Source organism: Podarcis erhardii (genome assembly GCF_964252035.2).
Source record: "Podarcis erhardii genome assembly, chromosome: 2".
Classification (NCBI taxonomy): Eukaryota; Metazoa; Chordata; class Lepidosauria; order Squamata; family Lacertidae; genus Podarcis; species Podarcis erhardii.
Genome location: NC_138498.1, coordinates 479968 through 499446, shown reverse-complemented (window position 1 = coordinate 499446; position 19479 = coordinate 479968). Strand labels below are relative to the sequence as shown.

The window sequence follows — 19479 nt, the reverse complement described above, 5'->3', positions numbered from 1 at the left end:
GTCCAACCCCCTGCAACTCACTGGGAGTCTTGAGTGCAACCCTGACAACATTTCTGGAGCAAGCCTGCAGAGGCCAGGGCGGGAAGCGGGCCGTTTTCTGAAGAGAGCCCTTTCTGTCAGTTCGGCCTGTCGAGCTGCTGCCAACGGACAACAACCAAAACCACCCAGTCAGTTCTCGAAAGAGTTGCGTTTGTGTGAGAGACAGACGGACGAGGAAGGCTGGACAACATTCCCGAGCAATCCGTCCGACCGAGGACGTCGAGGCGCCCCTCCCGCCTTCGCAGCCCCTCCCATTGCCAAAGCAGAGCAGGAACCCCGCCCCCTCTTTCCGTTCCGCCGCCTTCCCAGCATCCTCGCCTTCCGCCCTCCCCCGTTTTCTCTAGGCCTCCCGGGCTCGATGTCTCGGGGCGGGGCTTTTGCCTCCAGGCCCCGCCCCCGGGCCCGCCGGTGGAGTCGAGGGGCGGGGCTTCCTCTGAAGCGGCCGTAGGAGAGACGGACGGACGGGCGGAAGGTGGAAGAAGCCTCGCGAGTGAGCGGTGGGCGGTGGCGGCGCGAGGTACGGGAGCTGGTGCGTTGCCTTGACGACGGGGGCGCTGCCCTCGCCACGGTTCCTGAGGGGGCGGGGGGCGCCGTGCCATTGCCTGGCAACGGAGGGGGAGAGCGGCTGGGAGGGGCGCGCGGGAGATGGGGCTCGGAGGGTCGCGGGAGGAAGCCTGGCGAGAAGCGGCCCCCCCCGGACCCGCGGGCTGGGTGGGGTGCCATCCCGGTGCCCCATAGGGATGTCCTTTTACTGTATTGTAAAACTGCCTGTATAAATGAACCCTGGCACACGATGCATCCATGGCCACTGAAAAGACTAGCCAAACGGACAGAAGACGAGACAGGATGGCAAGAGGGAGCTAGCCAGCCAACAGTTTGAGAGGTTCTGTGCTAGGAGAATGTCAGGAAATGCCATTGCATGCATATAATATGCCAGAAGAATCCATCTGACCACTGCGGGAATCAGAATGCTGGACCAAATAGACATTTGATTTCATAGAATCATAGAATCATACAGTTGGAAGAGACCACAAGGGCCATCGAGTCCAACCCCCTGCCAAACAGGAAACACCATCAGAGCACTCCTGACATATGGTTGTCAAGCCTCTGCTTAAAGACCTCCAAAGAAGGAGACTCCACCACACTCCTTGGCAGCAAATTCCACTGTCAAACAGCTCTTACTGTCAGGAAGTTCTTCCTAATGTTTAGGTGGAATCTTTTTTCTTGTAGTTTGGAACCATTGCTCCGTGTCCGCTTCTCTGGAGCAGCAGAAAAAACCTTTCTCCCTCCTCTATGTGACATCCTTTTATATATTTGAACATGGCTATCATATCACCCCTTAACCTCCTCTTCTCCAGGCTAAACATGCCCAGCTCCCTTAGCCGTTCCTCCAGGTGAGGTCTGACCAGAGCAGAATACAGTGGCACTATTACTTCCCTTGATCTAGATGCTATACTCCTATTGATGCAGCCCAGAATTGCATTGGCTTTTTTAGCTGCCGCGTCACACTGTTGGCTCATGTCAAGTTTGTGGTCAACCAAGACTCCTAGATCCTTTTCACATGTACTGCTCTCAAGCCAGGTGTCACCCATCTTGTATTTGTGCCTCTCATTTTTTTTGCCCAAGTGCAATACTTTACATTTCTCCCTGTTAAAATTCATCTTGTTTGTTTTGGCCCAGTTCTCTAATCTGTCAAGGTCGTTTTGAAGTGTGATCCTGTCCTCTGGGGTGTTAGTCACCCCTCCCAGTTTGGTGTAATCTGCAAATTTGATCAGGATGCCCTTGAGTCCATCATCCAAGTCGTTGATAAAGATGTTGAATAAGACCGGGCCCAAGACAGAACCCTGTGGCACCCCACTAGTCACTCTTCTCCAGGATGAAGAGGAACCATTGATGAGCACCCTTTGGGTTCGGTCAGTCAGCCAGTTACAAATCCACTGAGTGGTAGCATAGTCAAGACCGCATTTTACCAGCTTCTTTACAAGAATATCATGGGGCACCTTGTCAAATGCCTTGCTGAAATCAAGGTAGGCTACATCCACTGCGTTCCCTTCATCTACCAGGCTTGTAATTCTGTCAAAAAACGAGAATTACAAGCCTGGTAGATTTAATCCAGGAAGGCTAATCTTCCATACTTGCAGAAAAAAGATGAAAAATATTTCTAAAATCACCTGTTCCAGGTCTGATCACCAATAAACCAAGAATCAAGCTGATGCTCATATTTCTATGCAGGCATGTTTTTACCAGAAGGTAATATTTACAACAGAACCAAACTGGTGCTGGTTATGACTCAGATGTATCATACCTGCTTTTAGTCACCATACTTTAAAAGGGGGAGAGGAGGAGAAAAACAGATCCAGAGAGCATGTTGGATAGCAACGCATACAACTAGATACAACAAAGAGTCCAGAATTTATGACATAAGGAAAAGTTGGTGGAACTGTGCTTGTTTAGCTTAGAGAAATGAAGATTAAAGCACTACATGATATCAGTTGGCAAATAGCTAGACTGCAATAAAGATCACATGGAGCTGTTCACCTGAGTCACAAGGGAAGGGCAAGAATCAAGTTGAGACACAGCAGATTTAGGCAGGATAACAGAAAAAGCTTTTGAAACTTAAGCACGGTTAGGTGATGTAGGGAATTTGGAGAGTCATACCCACCCATCCAAAATGTTTTTGACAAGAGATGAGCAGACAGAGGAATCCCTGCAAATTCAGTAGACAATCTGCAAGGCACTGAAGGCCAGTCTTCAAATCCCTTCAGGTGATGTGGTTACCTCAGTCCTAAATTCACACTCACCAGTTCACATAAAAAGAGCGTGGGGAGAAAGCTCACCATGCTCATATTGTCACGCATTATGCTAAAGCAGCCATAAGTTATGTTAAATCAGTGCACACAGTTAAGTCTCACGGCAACCCTCAGTGCCATCAACCTAGGAAGATACCTGACCAGACTTTCCAAAACTTAAAACAGTTTGACTAAGCTGGCAGTTGGCAAAGGAATCTCAGCATGTCAAAACATTTTCTTACCCTAAGGCTACTGCTTTCCACAGATAACATGCCACCAAACACTGTCTCCTGAAGCTCTATTCCCAAGACACTCTTTTGGAGGGATTCCCAAAGCCGACAGTAAACCTGGCAAGATCTTGAAGTCCTCTTCCTAATGTTGCCAACTGTCCAGAAAAAAGAGTGGGGGCGGGCTTATTTCTAGTCTTCTCTTGTGAATAAAAGAAATGGGGAAGCCACTTTCCTTGCTCAGTCGAGAGAGCATGAGACTCTTAAGAGATTCTTAATCCCACAGTCACGGTGTTGAGCCTCACATTGTGTGAAAGATTCTTGCACTGCAGGAGGTTGGATTTGGATGAGCCTTGTGGTCCCTTCCAGTTCTACAATTCTATGAAATAAACTTCTATCTAGAAATGAAGTGGCCCTATGGGGGAAAGGGGCAGCCCAGCTGAAACAGGCATTGTTGGTGTTTGCTTTCGTGCCACCCTCTTCTGTGCATTATGTGAAGAAGTATATCTGAACCTATTACCAATTAATCTCTCTTTGCACAGAATTGTTAATTTTCTAACAGGGCACTTAAAATTTAGTTTCTAAAGTTGAAGTTTTTGTACATGGAATTAAATATTTTCTTCCAGTCTCTGTGGGAGACTGATTATTAACTTTGAATACAGAAGCCAGTGTGGTCAGACTCTAATATAATAAAGATCAAACATGGATTGCCAAATTGAGGAATAGGAAATAATACATGGATTTACCAACCCAGATGAATAGGGCATGTGTGATTATTGACAGCAATAGGCCTGTGTGTTATATTTTTATCCTGCCTCTTCTATAAAGAGCTCAGCGTGGTGTGTATAGGGGTTATCTTATTTTATCCTTGTAACAGCCCTATGACATAAACCGGGTCAAGAGTTTGTGACTGGCCCTGTATCACTCATAGCTTCATGACTACAGAGGAGTATGATTTTGGGTTTACCCTGCCTGTGTACAACTATCTGGATGCTACATTACATTGACTAAACATTAGGAAGAACTTCCTGACAGTAAGAGCTGTTCGACAGTGGAATTTGCTGCCAAGGAGTGTGGTGGAGTCTCCTTCTTTGGAGGTCTTTAAGCAGAGGCGTGACAACCATATGTCAGGAGTGCTCTGATGGTGTTTCCTGCTTGGCAGGGGGTTGGACTCGATGGCCCTTGTGGTCTATTCCAACTCTATGATTCTATGACTTCTTGACTAGTGACTGTACAAAGCACAACCTTATTAACTCTGTGTAGGGCTGTATGTACACTACACTCTCCCCCCCCAAAAAAATGTGCCAAGAAAAATTCTGCTTGTAGAATGAATTGTAGGGATCAAATATATGAAACATTGGACTTCTTAGTAGAGTTGTTTTACTTCCTTAAACCCCCAACCCTAATGTAAGGGTGGTTGGAGGGACCTCAGTGCACCCTGATTTCACTGAGTGGGTCAAGAAGATCCTTAGCAGAGCTATAAGAGCTGAGGTGGACTGAGGTGTGCCAGAGGCTGCTGCCAGAAGTGCCTGGACAGCCGTTTAAATGAAGCCATGAAGTCTCTTCCTCACACTCTTCTAGTCCTACTTCATAGATGCTATAGGGCATCATCCCCTTCAAGACTCTCAAAGAAAAAGCCTGGATTGTGAGTAGGGGCATGCTTCTGAAAACTTGGTTTGGGAGTTAACATACCACAGATGTGAAAAGAAGAGAAAGGCAGTTCTTGAAGCCCAAGAGCTGGCAAACTGGCTTGCAGGATGTCATCCTGGTGATGATAGAGCTCCCATCATCCACAATCCAGGAGGAGGAAAGGCTTAATGATCTGATGATCTTTTGTGTAAGGATAACACAGACATTTTAGTCCTTACTTTGGACAGAGAGGATGGCAAATGGTCCAAGGTAGGGCTTTTTACATCTTAACTATAGGTGTAGCTGTTTTAGAAGTAGTTCAAGGGGCTGGTTCTGTTCCTCAGAAAGACTTTGATCTTAGAGTAGTTCAGGAGATTCTCCCCAAATCCAGGGGGCAAAACCAAGTTACACCTTTCCTTGTGGCACTCAGCAATACTCTAATTGTGGAATTGGAAACAAGGGGGAGAAAAATATATGAATGAATAAGGAGACTTACAACAGAAAACGTTACGCGTTACCTGCTTCAAGATGCCATTCATGAATTCACTTGTTGCTGCTGAACTTCGAGCATGGTGGTGACAGTTCTCTGTGGGATCAGGGCAACAAGAAAGCAGATACCTACTGTCTCATGCAACCTGTACAAGGCATTTGGGCATCACACACAACTTTTATAGTTGCAGAATGAATTGCATTTCCTGAATACTGTAAATTGGTGTAGTGAGTTTTTGCTTCTAAGACTGGAATTTTAAAAGAATTTGGCAAGAAGTGGAATTCCAGAGAAGAAAGGGAATATTAGATTTTATTGTTGATGCAAGAAGGAATAGCAACTATGCGAGAAAACACTGGGAACCCTTTTGGGATAGTAAAACCTTGTTTCCTAACCATTGGAAGACTGCCTTGTGCCCTTGAGTTTTAAGAGTCTTGCATGCAACTATTCTGCATATAGTGCCCACTGCAGTTTTGACGGGAGCAGCTGGTGTGGTGGGAGGGTGCTACTGAGTTGTCCTCCTGACACTGACTGGTATAGCTGCAGCTTACCAGGAGGGTGGGGCAGGGCAGAGGTGAGGTGAGGTCACTGCTTATGGGTGCAATGACAAGAGTGCAAGATTGGCCCTGCCCGTGCATTCCTGCAGCCCTTTCCTTGTTCCTGCCTGACCCTGTCCTTGTAAGCTGCAGTGGCACTCCACAGCAGTGTTTCACCTCCCCACCTGCTCCTAGTTTTAGGAGACTAGAAACATCTTTTTAAAAATGTACAGTGGAAGCTAAGGTTTTAGGGATGGTATTCTGTGTCCAAGTTATCAGTACAGTGGTACCTCAGGATGCGAACGGGATCTGTTCCGGAGCCCCGTTGGCATCCTGAACAGAACCTAAGACGTGATGGCATGTCTGCACGTGCGTGGGTCGTGTTTTGTCGCTTCCGCGCATGCGCGTGATGTCATTTTGAGCATCTGCACATGCGCGAGTGGTGAAACCCGGAAGTAACGCGCTCCATTACTTCCGGGTTGCCGCGGAGCGCAACCCGAAAGCACTCAACCTGAAGCACATTCAACCCGAGGTATGACTGTATCTTGGGGCAGAGGTTTCTGGCCCTACTTAGCAGAATGAGCAGAAGGACCTTGAAACAGCAGGAGTGGCTTTATCACTTTTTGAAGTAAACAAAGCACATAATACACACTACCATCTAAAAAGGCTGGACGTGATATTGGAAGACAGTCAAGTCCAGAGTCTAAAATTACCCAACTACCCTTCTGTTTGAACTAAAGTACACCCTGATTGTTATATAAGCAGCGATGAAAATTCATCAGGTAAATTTTGCACTTGCCTATCGGCCACCTGCAATCAAGTGAAGATGCCTGGGCACCAGGAGGGTGCCTGACATCTCCACCATCTGGAGGTGCATGCCTGGGAATCCTTGAGTCTTCACTGTTTTCACACACTAGCAACATGTCCTGTAGAATTGTATCAGTTCTTCTGCACAATCAGAATGAATTTCAGGAACCAACAAGCTGTATTGAAAAACACGGCTTTCGAGCCGGACGGCCTCAAAATGGCATCTAGGCATTCTGTTTTGGCAACTGTAACCCTGGCTTAAGGAGCCGTTTGGCACCTAACTTACATATCTGAGTTTCTAACACTGTATATAAGATGCTAGGTTTACTGGCTTTAGAATTAATATTCCTTTTTGTTATTACAATAATTATAAATAATTCAATCCAAATATCTGTATTGAAATATTTTTACTTTTTTTAAAAAAAGAACTCCTCTCACCCCCTTAGTATGTGCTGTAATTTTTGCCCTTTGGCATTTTTTTCCATTTCACACTTGATCTTAGCCAAAAGGCTGAGTCTGATATCCTCAAGGTTCATTCAGGAACACACATTGTTACGCCTTGCCCAGGTTTGTGTAAAACAACATTGTAAACATGTTGCTCATATTTCACCCCATAATGGTTTAGAACTTCCTAGTTCAGTTGTTTTGCTGTAGTAACCAGTACTGAAGTTGAAAGTCACCTTAAAAGTCAAAGGCTGCAATCTTAATGGATGTTTACTATGCTGAACATGGAACATACACCAGAGTAGGCATGCATAGTACAGTATTGAACTGTTCGTCTGTTATCCAAAGAATCTGCTTCAGGAAATCTCTCTCCTCAATATCCATTTTGTGAATTTTATTGATAGCATTTGGCTTTAACAGTAATAATATAACTTGCCCTTCAATCCCCAAATATACCAGGCTGAGGTGTGGCAGGATGCAGAATACAGTACACCCACAAGTACATAACACACCCAGTAGAGGAAAGATCTCACTGGTGAAAAACACTCCCTTCAGCATGGGATTTGAAAAGGTGGTCCCAGCATATGGCTGGTGGGCGTGAGTCAGTTTGCTTCCCCATTGCTTGGATTGCTCTGCCAAATTAAAATCAGTCTAAACAATAGAAAATATCAAAATACCCACCAATCTCAATGAACATGTGTTTGTGAGCTGTAATCATGCTCTCACCATAGACACTGATGATATCAGAGCCCATGGCAGAGGCAATCCTTCAAGTACGCAGGAGCTGAAATCTGGTTAGGGCTTTAAATGTCAAACAGATGCTTTGATCAGAGTTGGATTTGTTAAAAGATCCAGTCTCTGTCTTTGAAATTCTCTATATGGCATTAGTCATCCTCCCTGTAAGTAGTGCTGCTATTTCATTTACCCTAAAATGCTAGGGAGCTGCATTTTATTTTGAAACTGAAATGGGATGAATGATTGATGTTGTTTTTTGAAGCCAGATATTATTATTATTATTATTATTATTATTATTATTATTATTATTATTGCTATTCAGTTAATGTAAGATTGTTTTAAAACAAAAGAAAAAAAGTGAAATCTGAATTTAATAGAAACAGGCTAAAACAAGGACTACAATTGTTATCTTTTTAAACTGAATCCATGACTGTATCAAACACATGATCCCTAGTATAAAACACATTGAGGAAGCTGTACTTAAAGAAGGAACCCTAGGAAGATTATATTTTCAGGTACAGATTATAAATGTGCACAACTGACACGCAGTATATTTATTATTAGGTTGAAAATTGTAACTAAGGACAAGCGAGTAAGTGTCCTCACAGGCCTTAGGATCTAGCTCCTGACTTTAGGAGATACAATCTTTTATCTTATCTAAATAATGTTCCTTGCCTATCATGGTGATTTTGTTTTTAATAATGCAGTTTTCTTGGTGCATAAGCAGCATTTGCACCCTGCACCCCGACAGACTGTTGCTAACTATGTTATGATGGGATTGTATTTGAGTCTAGTCAAAGGAGTGTGTGTTGCAAGACAGTGTGCAAGACAGAAAATCAGCTAAATGAAAGTGTTCGAGTGTGCAGCTTTGTAGCAAAAACAACACTGATTCTCCTTTGTTCCCTTTTGCCACTCCTGTCTTTGTACCCTTCTAGCATGCCGTTCCCTACTTCTGGAACAAGTTGCTCTTTTCTATTCGCCAAGTAACTTACTTGCTCATCCTGTTTTAAATCCTTCATTAAGCTTTCATTCACTCGTTCATAAAATGTGTTCTTTCTCCAAGCTTGAAGACTCAGGACTAAAAATGGATTTAAGTATATTCAGTGTGAAAGTTCTCACCTTGGCTACCTTAGCCTTCACTAAATAAAAAAATGAAATGAGTATTTGTAACTTTTTGGAATGATACTCAGGCTTGTGCTTCAGTTAACGGACAGCCTTTCTGTTCATTACTTGCATCAGAACATGGTGTGTGGATGGCATTGTTAAATACCCATTTGTTGATCTTGGCGTTCACAAGAGAAGGAGGCAGTTTCCCTTGTCTTCAAGGTTTCTCAGTCAAGCCCAGCACCTTGAATTGTACCTAGGAAACATTATAGTCTTTTGAGAGGTGCTACATACGGGATCAGAGAAAGTTTCGAGGCAGTGTTCAGTGGCAATCTAAAAAAAAAATATGGTTTGATGTACTCATAATTGAATATAATGCATAATTTTACATACTTTTAATCTTTTTCTTGCTAGGTCTTATTTCCTTACATGTCAGCATTTAAAGTTTCTGACCGATTTTTTTTTTTAGATTGATTTCATGATATAGCCAATTTTCATAGTTTTAAATACCCCAAAACTGAAAACAAGTCTGCACTTTTGAAAAAACAACAACAACCCTGTAATCACCAATATTATTTTAGATTTTAAGATGAACTTTGTTTCATTATTTTTTTCTTTTACAGCTATGGATTGTAGGAAAGTTGTACCCAGTAGCCATCCCCCCCCCCCGATGTCCAAAAAACGTAAAGTTTTGTTACAAGACATAAGAGAACCATAAATTTTATTCTTTGTTGAGAAAGAGCATGACTTTGCAATAATTTTCGCCATCAAAAACTTTTGATTGCATCGTGCCCTAACGCTGAAAATTTAGGTTTCCTAAACCTAGTTTTTCCACCAGAAAAGCTACATTTATACATTTTTTAAAGGCATTTATAAGATCTTTTGAGTGCTGGTGTATTTTTTCCTGAAATCCTCATCATGTTATTGATCCCTGTGTAAAAATTCAAAGAGATCTGATAATTGGTTATGGAGAAAAACATTAAAATGCACACAAGGCCGGGGATCTCAAGAGGGACAGAAACACAGATTTCACGAAATTTTGAAGTGCTATAAAATTAAAACCGTTTGAGATGGGGGGGATTAAGGGGGTTTCTTTCAACCATAAGGGAAGGGTGTACACCAAGTTTCATCAAAATCCGAGAAAGTGGGTGGCGTGACCATGTTGAACCGACGTGGAATGACCCCCGGCTAATCCTGGTTTAAGGAGCCATTTGGCATCTAGCTTATATATCTTGAGTTTCTAACACTGCTCAACTGCATACTTAATAAAATGTTGATGCAAAACAAATGAACTTAGTGGTTAACACTGCAGCCTATCTCTTTCTCTAGAATGCGTATGATTGGCGTTTGCACTGCCTCACTTGGTTCTCTTGGCCTGATGCGTTTTTTTGGCTTGGCCTGGTCATGGAGTATTGCAGTTGCTCTGGGCATTTACATTGGCACTGGTGGCTGGACATTTCTCCGGATCATCTTTAAAACAGCCTTGAGAGATCTCCTGTAAGTACAACTTCCTCTTGCATCGTAATGTGCTCGTTTGTTGTTTACATCAATCAGGGGTGGCCAACTTGTGGCACAGATCTGGCCCCTCATGCCGTGAGAAGTGGCTCACCACCCCTCTGATCAGGAAATTAAACAAAAGTGCACATAGAGGGTTTTTCTTTCTGATCTTTGCACTGAGCACCATAGAACTAAGATTGGAGCCTGATCTTTAAGAGTATAAAACACAACATTTCCAGACACTCTCATCCCAGCACTGGAGTGGTGAGGGTTGGCAATGCTGCGTGTGCACATGAGTGTGGAGAATGAGAGAAAAGGATGAGTGTACTTTGTGGTTACATGTCTGGTGAAAAAACTGTGTGTTGTGAATGTGCTTGTGTAGCGAGTGCATGTGTGCTGCCTGTGTTGTGTTGTGCTGGATGCAGTCACAGGAAGCTCTGCACAGGGCATTAGATTAGCTGTGTTGCTGAGCCAAAAACCATGTTGAGTTCCATGCTGCCTTGTCTTTTCCTCTCTCCCTTTTGGTATCAGCAGTGACACACGATGTTGGAGAGGTGGAAGAGCAATGCAGCCTCAGCCATGCTAGCTACTATTGGCTGTATTTGTAGTGAGCCTGTACGCACACATATCCTTTGGCCATGCCCAATGCTGCTTGGACAGGTGGCTGACGCTCAGTGTGGCCCTCAGGCTGAAAAGGGTTTGCCACTTGTGCCATAAATAATAAAGGTGTTCTCACACCCGATAGACCTGTATATGGCTCAGTGTGCTAAGGACTTCAGTGGAAGTGGAACTTGTGCTAAATTGGATTTATTGCTGCTGATAAATCCAAAGATGATCAAGGTACAACATTCTAAATCTTCTGTTTATTCAGTCTTGTGTACTGTACTTATGAGGAAAGCGACCCAAGGTTAGTTTATCTGGGGACAAAGCTACGTTGAACGGGTCACCCACATGAATGGAAATACTCTTACTGTGAAATGAAACAGTGTGTGAAGCATTTGCTAGATTGCTTCAGAAGCAAAGTACCATACCATTCGTATACAGTGGTACCTCGGGTTAAGAACTTGGTTTGTTCCGGAGGTCTGTTCTTAACCTGAAACTGTTCTTAACCTGAAGCACCACTTTAGCTAATGGGGCCTCCTGCTGCTGCCGCACGATTTCTGTTCTCATCCTGAAGCAAAGTTCTTAACCCGAGGTACTATTTCTGGGTTATTGGAGTCTGTAACCTGAAGCGTACGTAACCCGAGGTACCACAGTACATCTGAAAGAGACAGCTCTCACTTCCTAAGACTCTAAGCTGTTGATATGGAAATACACAGTTAAAAGCAGATAAAATGTTATTGATAAAATTCCATTCCTCAGCTGTTGTAACTGAGTAGTTAGAGGTAGATTTGGGGCTGAACTAAACGTTGTGAAAATCATTTTTCTGATTCCATTTTGAAAGGAAATGCTCCACAGGAGGCTGCGACCTTGAAGGGAGAACTAATTTGTGGTGGGTAGCAGGTGGGAGAGAAGGTTGCTTAAAGTTTTGTTAGCTATTTGTCTGCTCAAAAACATAAATGGTGTTAATGTGAAGAATTCTGAAACTACACATAATGAGAAATGTTGAGAAATTCTACTCACCCATGAAGCTTGGGGCCCGGTCATCAGCGTAGCCAGGATCTTTGTTGGGGTGCAGGACTTTTGAAAGGGGGGCAGAGCCAATGTGATTGATCAGTATGTTAAGTATTTATATTGCTTTACTTGATCTGGGGGGGTGGGGAGCAGCTTCCCCTTGGCTACATCCATGGGCCAGGTACTAATTCTTGGTCCAATGTACATCATGCTATTGTTGTGATAATAAAAGGAGATAAATCTCATTTGTATGCTTCAGAATCCAAATTAGATAAATTAAAAGTTTGAAAGGGGAAATAATTTTAAAGCCAAATTCAAATTCCTACTTGGAAATAACTTACACCTAGAAATTAACATGAATTCTGTGTGGAGTTTATGTGTATATATAGGTTTCTTGATCTTTGTTTTATTATTATTCAAAATATTTTCAATCTGCTCGCCACTGCAGGGTGGGGTACTATAATATAAATGAAAAACCACCAATGCAACCATATACAGTTGTACCTCGGGTTAAGAACTTAATTTGTTCTGGAGGTCAGTTCTTAACCTGAAACTGTTCTTAACCTGAGGTACCACTTTGGCTACTGGGGCCTCCCGCTGCTGCCGCGCCACTGCTGCGCGATTTCTGTTCTCATCCTGAAGTAAAGTTCTTAACCCGAGGTACTATTTCTGGGTTAGCGGAGTCTGTAACCTGAAGCGTCTGTAACCCGAGGTACCACTGTACAAAAGAATCACAAGAGTGGCAGTAACAAGAAGAATCATCTAAACAACCATAGATGAGCTTTCTTGGTTGAAGATATAAACTGTGTGTTAGATCCATACTGCTCTCCTGTGTGCCTTGCTCTGTAATTGAAATTGACACCTATTTTCTTCAAGATTATATATCCTTGAGATTCCTGTGTTGTCAATGGATTTAGGGCTGCTGCATTCTCAAAGATTGCTTCACTTCTTACAGGGGTTTTCAGTGTCCTCTGGATCTCTGTTTCCTCTCATTGCATGGCAAGTGAGAAATAACAGGAGAGAATAAAGCCCCCTTAAGAATGTGGAAAGTGCAGCTAAAGCTTGCAAAGACTCTTCTGTTTCTTTCCTGGCAGAGCTGAGGGCAGGGTCATTGTGACAGGCAAGCCTCGTTTGGTGAAATGCCAGCAGCCTATTACTAAACCAGTCTCTCTTCTCCCCAGTCCCTCAAGGCTCCTGCTTCACTCAGGAGGGATGTGTAGGATTTTTTTTTTTAATGTTATTGATTTGTATTGGCGGTCTAATCCTCTGGGCAGTCTTCCTTAGATCAACAGCAAATGACATTTTTGGTACAGAATGTGTTTAGTGCAGCCCTGTTAGTCATGTCTTGATGCTGTGGCACTTATTATTATCTTCCTGATGAGTCTAAAAGGAATTCCTACTTCAAAATTGATCATAATTGTCCATTACAGTGGTACCTTGGTTCTCAAACGGCTTAGTTGTTGAACAAATCAGCTCCCAAAGACTGCAAACCCGGAAGTAAGTGTTCCAGTTTGCGAACGTTTTTCGGATATTGGAAGTCCGATGCAGCTTCCTCTTGAGTGCAGGAAGCTCCTGCAGCCAATTGAAAGCCGCACCTTCGTTTTCAGACTGTTTCGGGAGTCAAACAGACTCCTGGAGTGGATTAAGTTCGAGAACCAAGGTACCACTGTACAATGGAAGATGTTTTAAATTATCCAAAAAACCAGAAAGATCTGTTACCCACACCAAAAAGTTGCTTTCAGTGTCTGGTATAGACTAAAAGTCAGGATAGCAGATAATTAACACAGCAGTCCTGAGTACAATTATGAAGCAGTGAGCTTCATTGAATTTGGAGGGGTTACCTTCTGATTAAGCATGCATTGTGCAGCAGCCTTAAAATACAATCCTATTCATACTTACTTTTAAACTCTGTTGGTTTACTCCTAAGCAAATATCCCTAAGGTTGTGCTGCTAGTGGTGGTGTTCATCTTTTATCCAATTTTTGTCAATATAATTCTTAATGTCTCATAACCCTGACTGGATGTGAGGTATGCAATATAATTTGCTTTGAGTCATCTTTAAGAGCCCTTCTACAAATGAGTTAATTTTGCTTGCTCCTTGTTGCTTTCAGACACAAATTGAACCTGAAAATACAGCATTTAAATTGCAAAGTGTTCCTCCTTTCTCCACTCCCTTTTGTTCCCTTTCTGATTCACCTTGCCCATGCATCAAAATGGGCACAAACTACAGGAAAACTTTCTGTAATAAAGTAAATGAAAATTAGTAGAGATTTTTTTCTGTGAAATGCTGTAGTTCCAGCATATGTTACAATTTTTAATCAAATGTTTTGAATACAGCACTTGATTTTTAAAATGAAGTATTGGGGCTCAGGTCTGTTTGGGTGCTCTACCATGTCCACTGCAAGGAGACATTTTTACTTTAGTTACACTAGTTGACTGACATGTTTTAATACATTATGAAGCTGTTTTATACTCTAACTTGTTGCAGCTCCCTGATTTCTTGGGCAGAGGTAATGCTTTTGATCAAGGGATTGAACCTGCACCTTCTGAGTGCACATCGTGTATTCTGCTGGCTGGGTTGTCTCCATGCTTGGTTGGGAATGAAGGGCATTCTGTAAATGATTTCCTCTGTTGTATATTATTTCATATATACTATTTACAAATTGGGACAAAGCCACAGAAGGGAGGGTTTGGTGCCAAGTGGACCTTGTTAAAAGATGCTGGAAGTGTTGTCAGGCTGTAATACTAAGACCAACAGCATCTACAGTCCCCCTTCCACCTAATGCACCAATGGAGGCTTGCAATGACATGCACAACTTAATTCTGTGCATGGCAGCTGCACGTTGCAGGCCAGAAACCAATGCTTGTGCCCTAAGATTATAACCAATTCTTGTGCCCTAAGATTATAAGAGAATCTAATGAAAAATTTGCAAGTGTTAAAATCTCAGTTTTCAAGCTTTCAGATGCAAAGAAGTTTTTTTTAAATATACAGGCCCAGTGTTTAGGGGTTGGAATTTTGTGCTCTTTTGCTTCTTTTATAGCCTCTTGCCCTATTCCTATCTCCCCTCCTCTTCTGCCACTTGTTTAGTCATTTTCCTCTTTCTGTCACAGCACATGTCTAAAGACATTCCAGACTGCAAATCTGAAAACATTAGACTCGGAATGAAGTGGCAGTTTCATGCAAAATACGAACATTTTTCACAGGATTGTAGCCAGTGTTAGTTCTACTCAAAGTGGATCCATTGAAATTAATGAACAGGACCAACTTAAGCCTACTCTAGGTGGATACAACCCATGGTTCCCCCCCCTGAACCCCCCCCCCCCGGTTCTATATGTAAACTACTCTAAGATGTAGGCATAGAGAAGCAAAGGACTGGCCTGACCATGGAGTGATATGTGGACTTACGAATGACTGTTCTATCCTGTTCTGTCCTGACGTCACATATGACATTGTGAGGAGCCAGGGGGCAGAGCCAAATGCCCTCTGAAAATGGAGGAGGCCCAGCCCCCTCAAAAATACATTCAGGGGGCCAAAACTGCCTCAGCCCCTATGGTTTTATCTCCATCCTTGGTTCTGCAAAGAGCTATATGGACCGAGAGATCTAGGGAATCATACATGTCTGCTTGTATATATTCTGCACTAATCTGATGGGTGAGAAATTCCCGTGTCAATTAGGAGTTTAGTTTCCTTTGGATGAGAGAGAACCAGACACTTAGTGTCCTTTTGTAACCACTTGCTTCATTTACACATATACAAGCAGACCATGATAGAAGCAGGAACATTCCTAGAAACAGACAGCACAGCTGAAATAGGAACTGTTTCAGCCAGATCCAAGGCTTGGCTCTTGTTAATTTTAACGTCAACTACAGTTCACCTAGAAGCCAGCTCCCAGGGACCGAGGACTCTTCAGCCCCCCCTAAAATATTTAAGGCAGCCAGGCCCACCCAAAGTTGATGGGCATTGCCATTCAAATGGTGTGGGTGCACTGCGTCTTGTGATCAAATATATGGGGCAGGGCATACTTGGCCCCCCTCCCCAATGTTTTATGCAAGTTGACACTCCTGACAGCTCAAATTTTTTTTTTTTTTTTCAAATTCAAAACTACATATTGGCTCCAAATGCTCTCTGTTCCTTCCCATTAGCTGGAGATTGTTACCTTCTGAACTCTTATGGTGTATAACCATTCGAAGGTATAAAAACATTCCCAGCTATCACAGAACTAGAAGTCTTTTGTTTTAAACCCCTAACCTCCAAATGCAACACTTCATTAAAACAATTCACAGTAAGATAACCAAACTTGAAACAATTTATCTGGAAGATGTTGTTGTAGAATTTTTTCCCCTGAGTTTCCGAAATCTCCCACGTAACACTTGGCATTAAATAGGCAGGGTGGGATACCACAGACCATTGCTTCTTAGTACTCCAAAATGTGAGTTAAGCAGGAAGCAGCAAAGAGGCAGCTATACATTATCTCACAGTGAATGAAAAAACAAACAAACTTTATTTGTATGTACTTGTGTAAGAAATACTTAACATTCAGCATGTCTTTTTGGTTTGTAGAGTGCCCCTCCTCAACTTTGGCTAGAACCAGATTTTAATTTCAATACAGGGATGTCCAACTCCCAAGAGACTGCAATCTACTCCCAGAATAAAAAACTGGCAGTGATCTACCCATGGGGGGGGGGGGAGAGACCCTAAAGTTGGTGAGCTTTTTTTAGGCGGGAAACCAAAAGCTCTTCTGTTTTTTTTTGGGGGGGGGCATGCCATAAATCACTAACCAAACAATAAACCGGCCAGCCAAAACTCTGTCTTCTGTTTTTGCAATTGTGTGCAAATGAAGGACAGAGAGAGGGGGCGGGGCTGGATGTTCTTTTTACCCCGCGGAGGAAATTGAGCCGGCGATCGACTGCTATCAACTGGAGATCGACCTATCGATTGCGGTCGACCATTTGGGCATCCCTGCAATAGACAAATGCCTTTCTGCATTGACAACAGACTCTGTTTCATGCAGAGAATTTTGAACCATTGGTGCTTATAAGCTAAGATACCAGGAGCTATAATATCTAAGGGTTCAGCCTTTGAAAATCTTGAGTGTTGGGAATTGTTAATTGAGGGTGGATTGTGGCACAAGTTCCCAGTACAGTAGTTTAAATTGTTGCTTCCTTTGAAGCATCAAGTGCCAGTAGCTGTCAAGACATAAATATACTTGGTTAGATGAACTGAGGATATTTATGTCTGTATGCTGCAGCTGAGGGCAGAACAAGTCCAGAACGTGATATTGGGCATAAAAGTCAGCTTCCTCAAAAATACTGGCTTTTTAAAAACAAAAACAAATTTCTATCCCTTATGACTGAAGATGTGATTCCACCTAAACATTAGGAAGAACTTCCTGACAGTAAGAGCTGTTCGACAGTGGAATTTGCTGCCAAGGAGTGTGGTGGAGTCTCCTTCTTTGGAGGTCTTTAAGCAGAGGCTTGACAACCATATGTCAGGAGTGCTCTGATGGTGTTTCCTGCTTGGCAGGGGGTTGGACTCGATGGCCCTTGTGGTCTCTTCCAACTCTATGATTCTATGATTGAAGATGCGTGGATGACACTTGATGAAATCTCAAGAAGCCAGAGAGGTGTGTGACTACATTTTTCACTGGTTGGGAAAGTTTGTATGCTGTGACTAGCTCTTCGCCTCTCCCTCTCCACAGGCCTATTAAACTCTAAAATGTGCAAAATAGTGAAAACAAACTTGTATTATTAAGTTCTCAAAGTAAGGAGGGTGAATGCATACTTAGCTGGGTGTAGAATTTAGATTGCTTAGATGCAGAAATTTTATTTATTTATTTATTTATTTATTTATTTTGTATGAAGTAATTTTGGCATGGAACTGACTGTGGGTCAGGCACAATATAAGTAGCTCCTTAAATGAAGTTAATATCTGTGAAGTCTGTATCTTGAAGAATGAGTATCTGGACAAGACGATACTCTGGTATATTGCTGCCTTTCCCTCTGAGCAGGGAACATTGTGTTAAGTGCAATTGTAACTAGATTTTCCTTGTTGCAGGGGGCTGTCGGTGCTCATACAGGTTAAATATAAATTGTACTGGCACCGGAAAGCCAAGAGCAATGTCCCCAAGATATTCCAGGATGTGGTCTGCCGACATCCAGAAAAAGTGGCCTTTATCTATGAAGCTACTGATGAGAAATGGACTTTCCGGCATCTGGATGAATATTCTAATACTGTGGCCAACTTCTTCTACCAGCAAGGCTTTCGAGTTGGTGATGTCATTGCCATCTTTATGGAGAGTCGACCTGAGTTTGTAGGCTTCTGGCTAGGGATGGCCAAAGTGGGCATCGAGGCAGCCCTCATCAACTTCAACTTGCGTCTTGATTCTCTGACTTACTGTGTGAAAACATCAGGGGCAAAAGCCATCATCTTTGGCGGAGAGCTGTCAACAGGTGGGATTCCATTTGGTTTGCTGCTTCTTAAGCACTTCTTGTTTTACTCAGAGGAACTACACTTTTGTTTTGTGAGGAGGGGGAGAAGATTGATTTCTCTGGAGGAAATACTTGAAAGCTACTCACTTCCTCTGGTGTCCAACTGAAGATCTTCAATTGCACAGTGGTAATTTGGCTCTTAGTAATATTTGCCAAGGTTGAATTGGTTGATCTGTTACGGAATGGGTCATCTCAAGGTAGTGCTAACATGTCCATCATTTCCTTGGTGCCAGAAGTGGGAGCAGGTTTCTCTTGCTCTTTCCTCTGTGTGTACTGTGCAGAAGCCAGTGTGGTCTGGAAGTAGAGGCAGAACGGTAGATTGGTGTCAAGGGGCTTCTCAGACCCTAATCCTCCACTTCATACCCATCACCCACCTGGCCCCCAAAATGGACATTTAACTTCAGTCTTCTGCTAGGAGGAGCACAACTATATTCATTAATATTTTAATTATGTTGACATTTTCTATGCACCATTCAGTAAAACACACAGGGCAGTGTACAACCACAACAGTACATATATAGAAACACTATTAGAATAAAATGGCTTATATAAAGGATACCTCAAAAACTTTCCACACAAGCCTGTTTGGGTTTTAAGATCCTCACCAGAAGAATCCCTACTGTTGTCCCTACATCATATGAGGCAATATGCCTGTAAAAAGGCATTTTTGGTTGTGGTTCCTTGTCTTTGGATTTCACCCCTCAGGGAATCTCACCTAGTCCCATCTCTGATATCTTTCCAATCTTTTTACAGGTTGTTTAGTTTGACTGATGCATTTATTGTGCTCTTACAATGCTCTTCTGTTGTATTGTATCAATCTTTATTGATGCTATATTGTTTATGAATGCTGCAAATTGTTTTGGGAGGTTTTATACTTTAAAAGCTGCAGAAAGTAGCAATTTAAAAAGACCCCCCATCAGCATTGGTAGAAAGATCTCTAGTGCAAATGGCAGGATACAAATACTTTAGTATATCTTCTGTATATCTGCAGCAGGTGGGTTTGTGTGCCTGTGGCCTTTGTTGCAGGGAGTAGGTGTGTGTGTGTGTGTGTGTGTGTGTGTGTGTGTGTGTACCATTCCTAGA

At 42.8% G+C, this 19479-nt stretch overlaps 2 protein-coding genes across 5 annotated transcripts in view; one reads left to right on the top strand and one right to left on the bottom strand.

Annotated features, from left to right (window-relative positions):
• The window catches only part of NXNL1 (nucleoredoxin like 1), a 29321-nt gene extending 25280 nt beyond the window's left edge, over positions 1-4041 (bottom strand). Inside the window, exon 1 of the mRNA XM_081851878.1 lies at positions 3071-4041. The gene's annotated coding sequence lies outside the window, so the exon portion shown is untranslated. The remainder of the gene's footprint in view (positions 1-3070) is intronic.
• SLC27A1 (solute carrier family 27 member 1) overlaps positions 414-19479 on the top strand; it is a 52588-nt gene continuing 33522 nt past the window's right edge. The window contains exons 1-3 of one of the 4 annotated variants that reach the window (XM_081851738.1): positions 414-556; positions 10127-10294; positions 17963-18357. In XM_081851738.1, coding sequence (XP_081707864.1) covers positions 10128-10294; positions 17963-18357 — 562 coding nt within the window. In that variant the 5' untranslated portion in view covers positions 414-556; position 10127. Of the gene's footprint in view, positions 569-2149; positions 2290-10126; positions 10295-17962; positions 18358-19479 lie in introns of those variants that run through there. The other 3 variants (XM_081851739.1, XM_081851737.1, XM_081851740.1) reach the window with 3 other exon arrangements.